Here is a 13,189-nt window from a genome sequence, read left to right on the forward strand (position 1 = left end):
TGCTAAAATGAGGGAGCATACAGTGAACCGAAGGAAGGTGAGTGCGCAAAGCTGAGGCATAGTTGTGAGTGCAAGGGGAAGTGAGGTCAGCGAGAGGGGCATTCAAACAGCGGAGTGTTTACAGACACACAAACGTGCCAGGTTTTAACATAAACAAGGACACACAAGAACAAACATGCACACTCACATGCAAACACAGGTGTGTATATACACACACACACACACACACACACACACACACACCTGCAGACACTCACTGCATGAACTGACGTACCTGCTGACAGACATACACTCATTGACTGATACATAAGCAGATAAGTACTTCTGTGATCCTAAAGGAAATGACAGTGTCACTGTAGCATTACAAGATATACAAATATTAGAAGAGAAGTAAGAAAGAATAAAAAATAAATTTCCTTAAAGTAAGATGCACAAGATTACCCAGTCAAATATTACCAGATTTCCAGGTTCACACCGATAAGATGGTAGTGCAAGATATACTGTAGTATTATACAGTAATGGGAGCACATTCACACCGTCCAGGTATGAAATGACGGTAGCATTGTACAGTGTTGCACAGGGTGTCTGTGATGCAGGGTGTGGTAGACAGAGCACTGGTAAACAGTCTAACAGGAGGGGGTCATCACTTCCCCATCTACAGGTTGACTCATTGTAGAGTTTAATGGCCAAGGGTAAGAATGACATCATATAGCACCCTTTAGAGAAGCAGTTGTCTATTACTGAAAGTGCTCCTCTGTTCAGCCAGGGTGGTATGCAGAGGGCGAGAAATATTGTCCAGAATTGCCAGGATTTTCCGGAGGGTCCTTTGCTCCAACACAGCCTCCAGTGTGTCCTTTTGCCTCCTATAACAGAGCCAGCCTTTCTTATCAGTTTATTGAGCCCATGTTGATTGCATTGTCCCAGCACACCAGAAGATCATACTGGCAACTACAGACTGGTAGAACATGTGAAGGAGAAGCTCATGCTCATTATGTTGACTGCTCTTCTCATCCCACACACTCCCTTCACATACTCCCCAACTCAAACGCTCTACTTCCTAACACACTCCTGACCACACACAACCGCCACCTGGCAGACTCCCCACCTCATGCTCTCGCACCGACACACTCCTCATTCGCACATATTCAGCTGATTGTTCGAGCTGTTGAACCTCCCCTTCGCCCGATGTTGCCTGCAGAGCCATGCCCCAGTCCGAGCTGTCATTTCCCACTGAAGGAGCCCAGTTCCAAACAGCCGGCTTCCTATGGAGTGAAGCTGCTGCTCTGCGGAGCGGAGAATGGCTGGTCTCTGACAGGCTGCTCTCATCTTCCTTTTCCCACTCTGTAGGTGAGAGGAGAATCCAGGAGACGCACGGCACGAAAGGTGATAGAGGCTTGAGTGTTGGAACGGTCACCACAATCAAAGGAGAGAAGGTATGAAGCCGCTCGAAGGAGGTAGCCATGGAATGGATTTGTTGGTGAACAAATTGTTCCTTGGGGTGCTGGTTGTCTCACAGCTTTATCGGCCTGAGCTGTTGGCAATCGCCTTGCACTTCATGCTGAGCACCACCTGAGGGCAGCCGAGAGCCAAGCTGTGCATAAATGAGGCCTTTTTAAATGTTCATTGTAGAGCTGTCACCTTTGCAATCGTTTCCAGAGTCCAGCAGCCAAAGGAGAAACATCCCCACTGCTGATCATCATGCATGTGGTCGGCTGAACGTCCTGCATCGCTGCTGTGACCAATGTTTCTGTTTGTGGGGACCCTGACTCCCAGGTCCACGTGGAGCTTGTTACCTTACCCCACGGCACTGTCTGAACCCACACCTCAAGACCTTGCGTCCAACCAGCAGGCAGTCCGCACCTAGTCACCACCCCCCCCACACACCCCTTCCTTCATCATCACTCCAGGGGCTTTGGCCTTTCCAACTCCCTCACTAGGGTTGCCAACTGTCCCATATTAGCCGGGACATCCCGTATATTGGGCTAAATTGGTTTGTCCCATACGGGACCGCCCTTGTCCCGTATCTCCCCCGCTAAGGTAGAGCGTTCCTATGAAACCTTTCGTACCAAAATGGTGTAAAGTGAAGAAGCAATTACCATTAATTTATATGGGAAAAATTTCTGAGTGTTCCCAGACCCAAAAAATAACCTACCAAATCATACCAAATAATACATAAAACTGAAAATAACACTAACATATAGTAAAACCAGGAATGATATGATAAATACACAGCCTATATAAAGTAGAAATAATGTATGTTCAATGTAGTTTCAATGAACAGGATCGCCAAAACTGATTTGTAGAAAAAAATATTGGCACATACACGCATGCACACGTCACGCATGCGCACACAGGTGCCCTCGCAAGGCTTCAAGGTCATGGTAGTCTTTCTCGGGGTGAACACAAGTGTCCCGTATTTGACTGCTACTTTTGTCCCTTATTTGGGAGTGAGAAAGTTGGCAACCCTATCCCTCACCCATCTGCACCCTTCCTCCTGCACTCTGTTCTCACCATGAACCTACTGGATTCTCTCCTGAAATCAACGTGCGCCGACCCCCTTCTTGTATCAGATACCTGTCCAAGGCCTCTTGCCACGTCGTAGAAGAAATTCTCTGGTGCAGCTGTGGTTTATTTTAAATCCGTGTCCTCTGGTCACTGGTTAAAACTTTGTCCTTATTTACTCCTGGAATGGCTTCATCATTTTAAATACCGCAATTTAATCTTTTCTCAACTTTCTCTGCCGAGAAGTGTGCAGCAGCCTCTCCGTTACAGAGGTGGACATGCTTTACCGATTGAGCAGTGTTCTGTGCTGCTCTGCTGAGCACAAACGTTCCAGGCACCTAACGTTGGCACCGGGATGTGTAACAACACCTGCGGGCTGCCCCCAACACACCCCTGGGTGCTTTGGTTGCATTTCGCTGTATATGTTTCGGTGTACATGTGATAAATAGATTAATCTGTATATGAATATGAATGTGCTGGCATATTTAAGCTACAACACAGGCTGGCATTTCTGTTGTTTGCTTTCTGGTTGCTGGTAAACGGCAGTGATGCTGGATTGGATGTATTGATCAGCTTGCATTTCTGACGTGACTCTTTTTGGCTTCCCCCTTGCAGGGTGATAAAGGCGATCCTGGAGAAAAGGTATAGTTGGAATGTCACTGGAACCTTTTTGTCCCTGGAATTATTGATGTGTTTTGGCCCATGGTGTCTATACCGTCACCCAGTTTCCCTGCCCTCACCCTTTGCTCCTGATTCCATCAACCACCTGATTTGCTCTTGTGTGTTGAAATTACTCTTTCTTTTCAGAAGGAAACATTGAATTTCCCCTGATCTCCTTGTAAATCAAAACAAGAAAGTGCAGATGGTTGAAGTCAGATATAAAAACAGAAAGTGATGGAAACGTTGAGCAGGTCGGGCAGCATCTGTGAACAGAGGAAACAGACTTGATCTGAAACATCTACTCTGCTTATCTCCCCATCTCTGCTCTGGCTTGTTTGCCTGTCACTTTAAACCCTGTGATCCCTGTCACTATTGCCAGGGGAGGAGCTCCTCTGATCTGTTTTAATCCAAGCTCTTTCATTCATTGAGGTATGAATGCTGAATTTTCCATTTGTGGGTAATCCACATCATCTATGTTCCTTTCCCATTCATACAGGTCCACCAGCATTCTCTCCCTTGTTAACCTTTCCCATTCGACACCCTTCACCATTACCCGGTTAAGCTACCCATTGCCGCACATATATCCACATGACTTTCTTCTCCCTTGACGTACCCTTCCCCCCCCCCTCACCTCACCTGCCTCCATCTGCCCATTATCACTGAACCACACCTGGTTCCACCTGTCACCTACCAGCCCATGTCTCACCTCTCTGTACCGATGCAGTGCGTCAACGCAAAGCATAAACCATCCCCGTGCCTTCATAGATGCTGCCTGGCCTGTTGAGTTCCTCCAGCAACTTGTTTTTTTTGCCCTTTTCAGTCTTAATCACTTTTCTGATATTGGACCCCTGCTCTCAGCCACTTGCTCACTAAAGAGGAATCTATCCTCTGGTTCACCTCCTGTGGTCACACTCAAAACTGTCTGTATTCACTCCTGCGATCACTTTCTTTTCCACGCCTCCTCGTAGCCTTCTCTGTTAAGAGGCTCTCTCCCTTGCAGGTGAGGAGAAGCCAAGTAGATGAAAAAGCAGTCTGGCACTGATAAGCCAGGGTCACTACACAGATTGGCCAGCTGGTGGCGCAGTGGCATCAGCACCAGACTTTGAGGCGAGTGGTCCTGGGTTCGAATCCAGCCAGCTCCTTGCACGCTCTCCATCTGTGCCGGGCTGAGCGTCGAGCTACTCAGCCTCGTAAAAAACAGACAAAAAATGCTTAAAAAAACAGCAAGGCCACAAGGCACAGGGAGGGCTAATATAACTAACCACACAGATTGGTTTATCCTTTTCCTTGAAGGAATCAGTTACGAGATTCCTGCGTCTGCTCTGACCAAGACCTTTGGATATCAAAAGGCTGGGCTCCTGCCTCCACGGTGTAGTTGCTATGGCTGCACAGTCCCTGGATTAGTATGGCCTCCAACCCTTGTAGTTTATTTCTGGGATATTATCGTTTTCCAGCTGTCTGCCTTGGGATAATGAGAAGAGTGCTGGTGTGCTCTTGACAAGCTCCTACAGTGAGTGAGAATGTGGTTACCAGGGAGCCTAGTGGCTGAAATAACCTGCCCATCTGAGACCCTGCCTGTTCACCCCACCGCCATCTCTGTGCAGGCTCCCGCACTACCTGCTTCCCTTTTCCAGGCCTCTGTGCCCCCCCTCTTCCCGATCAATCCTTCCTCCGGGGCCTCCTGTGCAAGTTCTGCCCTTGGGTTTCTCAAATCCGTGTTGGAGAGCCTGGCATTCCCTTTCCTCCAGCCTTTCCTCCTTTGGGATCGCTTTGTCCTGCCACTGGGACTGAGCTCCCAGTCACCCGTGCCAGTTTCGATGGGTGTTGCAGCAGCGACGGTCTCACGTCTCTCTTCTCCCCGATAATTAGGGCACAGCTGGATTTGGATATCGAGGGCCCAAGGGGGAGAAAGGCGAGCCAGGGTTTCCTGGACCTCCTGGTCCCCTAGCGATGGTCCGGGAGCGCGGCGATGGGCTCGTATTGGACCCAAACTCGGGTCTTCAAGGTCCACCTGGGTCCCCTGGGCTTCCTGGAAGAGATGGGGAGCCGGTGAGTAGCCATGGTTTGACTGGAGTGTGTGACCCAGGTGTCTGCCTGAGTTTCCACTGTATGGAATCCCACTGTTGTTGTCATGTTCTCAGACTCGTAATCCTACCTCGCAGTCCTACCTCGCAATCCTACCTCTGTTATTAATTCCATAATCGTCACTTTATCATTGTTTTTTGCACAGGTTCGGATTACATCGTTTTCTTTGAGCCATCCTGTTGTTTTGCACTGATCGCTGTACTTATTAATCACATGTATATTGTTTATTCTGTGAGTGTCACGTGACCATGGGAAGTCATTACATCACAGTGCAGAAGACAGTAAAACCAACCCGAATCTGATAATTGAATAACACATGCTATTGAATAGCATATTGCATTAAATGGGGGTCAGAGGACTTTAGAGCCAAATTCAGCCCCATAACTCTACGACTCTCACCAATGCTCTCCCTTCCTCTAGTGGGCCCAGTAAGAACTTGGCACAGGCTCACCTACTGGGACAGCAGCCAGAAACAGCCAGGCTCTGTCTGGGTACTGGCAGCCCAGAGTGTCAATCATGCTTTCTATTGCTCTACAAAGGAGAGAACATCCCCCTCCTGCCTGAGAGTTTGCAGGGGCCCGTGACTGGAATTTTGAAGCCTTTTCCTGGCAGCTTGTAACTGGCCCTCCAGTTGTCTGCGCGTTTCACGATGCAGCGGGTACCTGTTAAGGAACACACTGAAGCTCGGTGCAGCCTCCACAGGGGTCAGGCAACAGTCTAGAGGGGCTGAGTCCGGTGTAATAACCTCTCAGACACTTCATTGATGGAACTGAGGTAAAGAATTCATGGCATACTGATGTATTGTAAAATTGCAGACACATGTAGAAGTGTGTGGATAGGAGATTCCTAATGATTTTTGCACAATAGTATATTCCATGAATAGTATTTATTTTTGAAAAAAGGAAGTTACTTCCCCAGTATACTTACAGTAAGGCCAACGAGGGTGCTCTGCTGATGATGTCATCATCTTCCTCCAGTGACATCATGACAGTGTGAGCCTCGGCAAAGCCAGCAGCCGAGTTTGGTACCTCACTCCTCAGGCGGGTCACTCCGCATCTTCCACCACAGATGACGAACCCCAGTGCCGTCTGGGTTGACCCTGGCCACCAGGTGAAGTGCTAATGGTCAAACTGACAAGCTCAGAACGTACCAGGCTTGTTCTGCGAGAAAAGCAACCTGTCTCTCCGTGGCCCGGCATGGGTGAGAGGGGCTGAGTGGCCTCGTCACACGGCAGGGCTTGAACGCTGAGAACTCGGGTGTCTGTGGATGAGGCTACACACTTCCTGCGTCAGCTCATTGTAGACTGCATAGGCTTCCTATGGATTTATTACCCACTGGGACACTGATAGACTTCCTTGTGTCTTTGTTACAGGGTGATCCTGGTGAAGATGGAAAACCGGTGAGTCTCTCATTTTTAGATAGAGTGTGTGTGTGTGTGTGCGTGTGCGCGCGCGTGCGCTCATACTCTGATGCTTTATAGTCTTCCTGATATGTACCTGCACATTTGAAGACTGGAACTGGAATTGGTTTATTATTGTCAGCTGTATTGCGATACAGTGAAAAGCTTTTCTTGCATACTGATCATTAAGATCAGGTCGTTACACAGAGCATTGAGGAAGAGTAGGGGTCACAGAGATGTTCAGCTCAGAACCAGGCCTTTCTGCCAACCACCTCCATTTCTACCATTTTCCCATCTACGCGAATTCCATTTATCCGCACTGGGACCGTGTCCGACCTTGATTCCAAACTAAGCGATATCACTCTGTCTGTCTGCACATGGTTCTGTACGTCCTCATTCCTACCCAACCGTATGCCTGGCTAAACTGTTGCTATTGTTATTTCTACCACCTCCCCTTGCTGAGTGTTCACGACACCTACCTCTGACTCTGTAAAAACGTGCCTCACTAATTTTGTTTAAAATCTTTGCCTCTCACCGTAAAGCAATGCCTTCTAGTATTCAACATTTCAACCTTGGAACGAATTCCACAGATTCACCACCCTCTGGCTAAAGAAATTCCTCTTCATCTCTGTTCTAAAAGGATGCCCTTCTATTCTGAGGCTGTGCACTCTGGTCTTAGATTCTCCCACCATAGGAAACATCCTCTCCATATCCACTCTATCAAGGCCTTTCACCATTTGATAGGTTTCAATTAGGTCACCCCTCATTCTTCTGAACTCTAGGGAATACAGGCCCAGAGCCATCAAACGCTTTTCATATGACAAGCCATTCAATCCTGGAATCATTTTCATGAACTTTCTTTGAAACCTCTCTAGTGTCAGAACACCCTTTCTAAGCTAAGGGACCCAAAACTGCTCACAATACCCTATAAGTGAGGCCTCACCAGTACTTTATAAAGTTTCAACATTACATCCTTGCTTTTATATTCTAGTCCTCTTGAAATGAATGCTAATATCGCATTTGCCTTCCTCACCATAGACTCAGTCTGTAAATTAGCCTATAGGGAATCCTGCACAAGGACTCCCAAGTCCCTTTGCGATTCAAATTTTATGATTTTCTCTCCATTTAGAAAATAATCTACCCTTTTGTTTCTTCTACCATAGTGCATGACCATACAATTCCCAACACTATTCCGTCTGTCACTTCTTTGCCCATTCTCCTAACTTGTCTAAGTCCTTCTATAGCTTCCCTACTTCCTCAAAACTAGCTGCCCCTCAACCTATCTTCATACCATCTGCAAACTTTGCAACAAAGCCATCAATTCTATCATCCAAGTCATTGACATATAATGTAAAATAAAGCAGACCCAATATAGACTCTTGTGGAACACCACTAGTCACCAGCAGCCAACCAGGAAAGGCTCCCTTTATTCCCACTCTTCGCCTCCTGCCAATCAGTCACTGCTTTATCCATGCTAGAATCTTTCCTGTAATACCACAGGCTTTTAACTTATTACCTACCCTGTCTATACCCCTGTTAATGTCCTGTACTTCCATCTAGTTTTCCCGTAGCCTTCAATGCTCCAGAGAAAACAATCTTAAATTTGTTCAATCTTTTTATGGTTAATACTCACTAATCCACACAAAGTCTTGGTGAACCTCTTCTGCACTCTTTCCAAAGACTCCATATCCATCCTGTAGTGTTACAACCAGAACTACACATGGTACTCGTAATGTGGCTGAATTAAAGTTTGGTACAACTGCAACATGACTTCCCAACTTTTCCTCAACCACAGTCCTGCTTAAGAGCACTGACGTACTGAGGGATCGTGAAGAAATTATACCCCATGATCCCTCAGTACATCGATGTCCCTAAGAGCCCTGCCATTTAACTGTGTACAATACTTGAATGGATTTTCATGAAAACACGTTCAAGTGGCGTTTAATGTCATTTTATTTTGCATTGCTTACCTCTATTCAGGGTGAGATCGGTCCTCAAGGTTTCCCAGGAGCTCCCGGTGACCAAGGACCTAAAGGAGATAAGGTTAGCATTTGCCTCTTTTTTTTTCTGGATTTCCATGTTGTTGTGCGTTACTTTGTAAGAACAAAGAGTTGACGAAATCTGGGAAAGCTACATATCAAAATGGATGCAGCACACACAAAATGCTGGAGGAACTCTGCAGGCCAGGCAGCATCTATGGAAATGAGTACAGCCGATGTCTCAGGCCATCTTGGTACAGTAGATAGTGGGGAATTATTTCCCAAGTGGAAGAACCACTACATGGGACAACCCTGAAAGATACAACCAGAATACTCAGAAGTATTGTCAGGAAACAGAGGGGCTTGGAATTGAATCTTTAGGAAAGGTGACGTGAGAGGAGGAGGAGAATGAGGAAGAGCAATGGAAAATTTGAAAGCTGAGGTTGAGAGATGCTTGTAGACAGCAAGATTAGGGAACCAAGACATACAACAAAGGAAGAGGAGACAGAGATTGCAAATGCTGGAATCTGAAGTGGGAAAAAAAAACGTAAGCTGCTTGAGGAATTCCAACAGGTCAGGTAGCATCTGCAGAGGGAAATGGATAGGGCTCCATTAAAATGAAGATCTTGTTGATTTCCCTCCACAACTGCTGCCTGACCTGCTGAGTTCCTCCAGTAATTTATATTTTGCTAACAAAGAAGGAGGTTAGCTTTGATTGACTGGAATGGTGGGAATGTTTCAAAGGGCTGAATGACCCTATGTTCTTCAGTAGTGAAAATTCCATTCTGGCCAAGGAGTGCACCCAAGTTCCCTTCACTAAGTCGTTAGTGAAGAGCGTTTGTGGATGCATGATCTGAAACGAAAACAGAACTCTGGAAATTCTCAGTGGGCGAGGCAGCATCTGCAGAGAGAGAAACAGAGCTAATGTTTCACTAAAGAGTCTTTGACCTGAAATATTAACTCCCATTCATCCTCCACAGCATTTTCTATTTTTATTTCGGATTTCTAGCATCTGCATTTTTTTTTTTGGTTTACTGTTGCATCAGTCTGAAGTGAAGCTCAGTGACAAGATCAGGTTTCTTGATGAACCTGCACCTCAGGTTGGCATTGTTACTAGGGCACTAAGCAAGAGGCCAGGACTAATGATCTAGAGTCATTAGTTCAAGGCCCACTATGCCAGCTAGAGAATGGTGAATCTGTGGTACCTTGCTACAGACGCTCATGGAGGCCAGGTCATTGGGTATATTCAAAGGGAAGGTTGGAAGGTTCTTGATTAGTAAGGGTGTTCAAAGGTTGTGGAGAGAAGGTAGAATTGGGTTTCAAGGCGAAATAACCCAGCCATGATTAAATGGTAAGGCAGACTCAATAAGCCAAACAGCGTAATTCTGGTCTTAGGGAATTATGAAATTGAAGTCGTCAACACAAAATGAAGTAAAAGCACTCATGGCGGAGATGTTTTCGTGTAGAACGTCTTCATGCCACTTGACTGCTGAACATCCTTGACTAACAGATTGGTTTCCATAGGATTCTGGACCCATGACAACGGGATTAATGCCAGTTGGGATATATTAAATGATTGGGCCAACTGATGAGTTAATAAGCAGTTTGCAGTAGATAGGAGCATGCCAAGAGTAAGTGCCTGTCTTCATGTCCTCCACAGGGTGATCCAGGGATTGGAGTTGAAGGACCGAGAGGACCTCCTGGACCACCTGGGCCCCCAGGACCCTCCGCCAGCCTGGACAAACTCGTAAGTGGATCTTCCAGCCCACAAGTTGAAGTGAAAGGAAGGCTGAGAATCAAACCCATGAAAAGCATTTCAAATTGACACAGCATTTTTCACAAGTTCAGTATGTCCCAAGACCCTTTGTAGTCTAAGTGCATTTGATGTGCGGCCACTGTTGTGATGGGAGAAATGTAGTGACTGAGTTTTGCATCCATGGCTCCATAATGGGTGTCAGCAATGCCAAGATCCCAGACAAGAAGAATAAAAGTGTTCAGAGGACAGATTGCTCCCATGAGTTTTTGTGGGAAGATGGACTCCGCAAGGACAGCAGCTCTGGCGTTCTGTCCCCGTGAAAGTCTGTCAGGAAGTGTTTCCGTCAGAATTGTAAGTTTGCTATTCACAAGGGGATTACCAGCTGCTTGAAGTGGCCAAGTGTTTAAGGCGTTCATCTAGTGATATGAAGGTCACTAGTTCGAGCGAGGCAGCGTGTTGTGTCCATGAGCAAGGCACTTAACCACACATTGCTCTGCGACGACACCGGTGCCAAACTGTATGGGTCCTAATGCCCTCCCCTTGGACAACATCGGTGGCATGGAGAGGGGAGACTTGCAGCATGGGCAACTGCCGGTCTCCCATACAACCTTGCCCAGGCCTGCGCCCTGGAAACCTTCCAAGGTACAAATCCATGGTTTCACAAGACTAACTGGTGCCTATACTTCTGAGGAAAATCTGGGTATTGCTGAAGTTAGTGGTCCTGGGGTGACTTTCAGATCAACTCTGCTCCGAGGAGAATAAATAATGGAACAAGTCAAAGCTACTGTACACCTGCTGAATTTTAGCTCCTTGTGGGCTGGTGTCCTTCCATGTCCCAATGGCGTGCAAGCTGGTTGGCTAGTCAGCTGCTGCAAGCTCTCCCTAGCATGTGGATGAGCAGTAGGGTTTGATGCAGGTGTGGGGAGAATACTGAGGAGGTGGAGTGGGATTAGTGTGAATGAGTTGGTATGGACGTGATGGGCTGAAGGGCCTGTTTCTATGCTGTACTTCTCTATGCATTCAGATCTCTCTCTCAGATTGATGACTAAAGCACGCGCACGTATCCCGAAGAAAACAAAGGGTGCAGCGGCAGTGATTCCAGTCTCTCTTCACAGGTGGCCAGCCACCCAGTGCAATCTTCTTTGTGGCATTCCTGTTGCTTTAGTTACACCGGCTTCTCATCTCTGCCCAGCCTGTGCCTATGAGCACAGTGACCACCAATAATTGTGGGCCAGAGCAAGCCTCACAGAAGAAAGAAACCCGTGAGTGCTAGAATTACTCAGCAGGTCCTCAATGGAGAGGGAAACCTCTCAGGTCGAATCCTTCATCAAATATTTCCTCTCACGGAGTGTTCTTGTTCCCTAGACGTTTATTGACATGGAGGGATCGGGACTTGGAGCTGACCTGGAAGCCTTTCGGGTAAGGGCAACATTGTCTGGAGAGGATAGTGCATTCTGGGAAAAATAAAATGGCACTTTACAGTCTTGCCGTGTGGGTCTTAAATTGTGATATTCCAAGATGCCAGTCAAAGGGGCTGACTGGGAACTACTGCTCGAAACTGTTTGGATTATTAACCCCAACCTGTGGTCCGGCATGTTTTCCATCTGTAGAACAGATCTGGCTAATTAATTCAACCATGATTTAGAATATTTAAGATCTGTACTAATTTGTAACTAATGTAGCTACCAGTTAATCTTCTGCAACTGCAGCCGACAACATTTCTGATTCAGGTTGTGGACAGTTCTCGGAATCCCGAGATGACCCGGCTGAACTTAAAAAGGACAGTTCTGCTCCGAGAAGAGGGTCGGGGCAGCTTCTCTTTGTAGATTTGATGTAGTCAGAATGCTGGACACAGAAGGGTCAGGAGTTTCTACCTGTCTAACCAGGTAAAGGTCCTTTTGTGACAGAGGTATCCCTTGATGCCAGATCTGGTAATCTTCAACGGCTGCTAAAACAGGTAGCTGAAACAACAGAAAAGCAATTTTATAGGAATGCTGGATTTTAACCTTGACAATCTGTAGATGCAAGACATTTGTGCTTAGCTTCTGTGTTTGGAATTGCTGACAATTCTCAGAATACACCCTGCTGGCAAATCACATTGAGAGCACCAACAGTGTTGTGATGTTGGAACCACAGTCATCCGTTTGGGCATAGCAAAGTTCCCACACGTGGGTTTGGAATAGTGGGTTGGTCATCATGTATTTGGCAGAGCCATCAGTGAGCTGCAGATTATGGACTAGCTCATTGTCAGAGATACTCTGCTTCCTTTGCAGTTACTTGTCTCTCTCGGGGGTCTCGCCTTGCCTTTTCCCCGCACCACCCCCCTTCCTCATTCCCATTGAACATTGAACAGCACAGGCCCTTCGGCCCACAATGTGGTGCCCACCTCTAACCCTTCCTTCCTACATAGCCCTCCATTTTTCTGTCATCCATGTGCGTATCTAAGAGTATCTTAAATGCCCCTAATGTATCTGTCCCTACCACCACCCCTGGCAAGGCGTTCCACACACCCACTACACTCTGTACAAAAAAAAACTCTGGCATTCCCCTCCCTAAACTTTTCACCAATCACCTTAAATTTATGCCCTCTCGTATAAGCTATTTCTGCCCTGGGAAAAAGTCTCTGGCTATCCATTTGATTTATGCCTCTTCTCATCCTGTACACCTTTATCAAGTCACTTCTCATTCTCCTTCACTCCAAAGGGGAAAGCCATAGAACTCTCAACCTACCCGCATAAGACATGCTCTCTAATCCAAGCAGCATCCTGGTAAATCTCCTCGGCACCCTCTCTAGAACTTCTATATCCT

General features: G+C 46.8%; 1 protein-coding gene across 4 annotated transcripts in view; it reads left to right on the top strand.

Annotated features, from left to right (window-relative positions):
- Positions 1-13,189, top strand: part of LOC140199377 (collagen alpha-1(XVIII) chain-like) — a 295,614-nt gene that overhangs the window by 224,410 nt on the left and 58,015 nt on the right. For all 4 annotated transcript variants that reach the window (XM_072261365.1, XM_072261366.1, XM_072261363.1 and 1 more), the window contains 7 exons: positions 1,348-1,433; positions 3,118-3,144; positions 5,032-5,211; positions 6,620-6,646; positions 8,627-8,689; positions 10,286-10,372; positions 11,747-11,800. In XM_072261365.1, the coding sequence (XP_072117466.1) occupies positions 1,348-1,433; positions 3,118-3,144; positions 5,032-5,211; positions 6,620-6,646; positions 8,627-8,689; positions 10,286-10,372; positions 11,747-11,800 (524 nt within the window). The remainder of the gene's footprint in view (positions 1-1,347; positions 1,434-3,117; positions 3,145-5,031; positions 5,212-6,619; positions 6,647-8,626; positions 8,690-10,285; positions 10,373-11,746; positions 11,801-13,189) is intronic.

The sequence above is a fragment of the Mobula birostris genome, chromosome 6, assembly GCF_030028105.1.
Source record: "Mobula birostris isolate sMobBir1 chromosome 6, sMobBir1.hap1, whole genome shotgun sequence".
In the NCBI taxonomy this organism is placed as follows: domain Eukaryota; kingdom Metazoa; phylum Chordata; class Chondrichthyes; order Myliobatiformes; family Myliobatidae; genus Mobula; species Mobula birostris.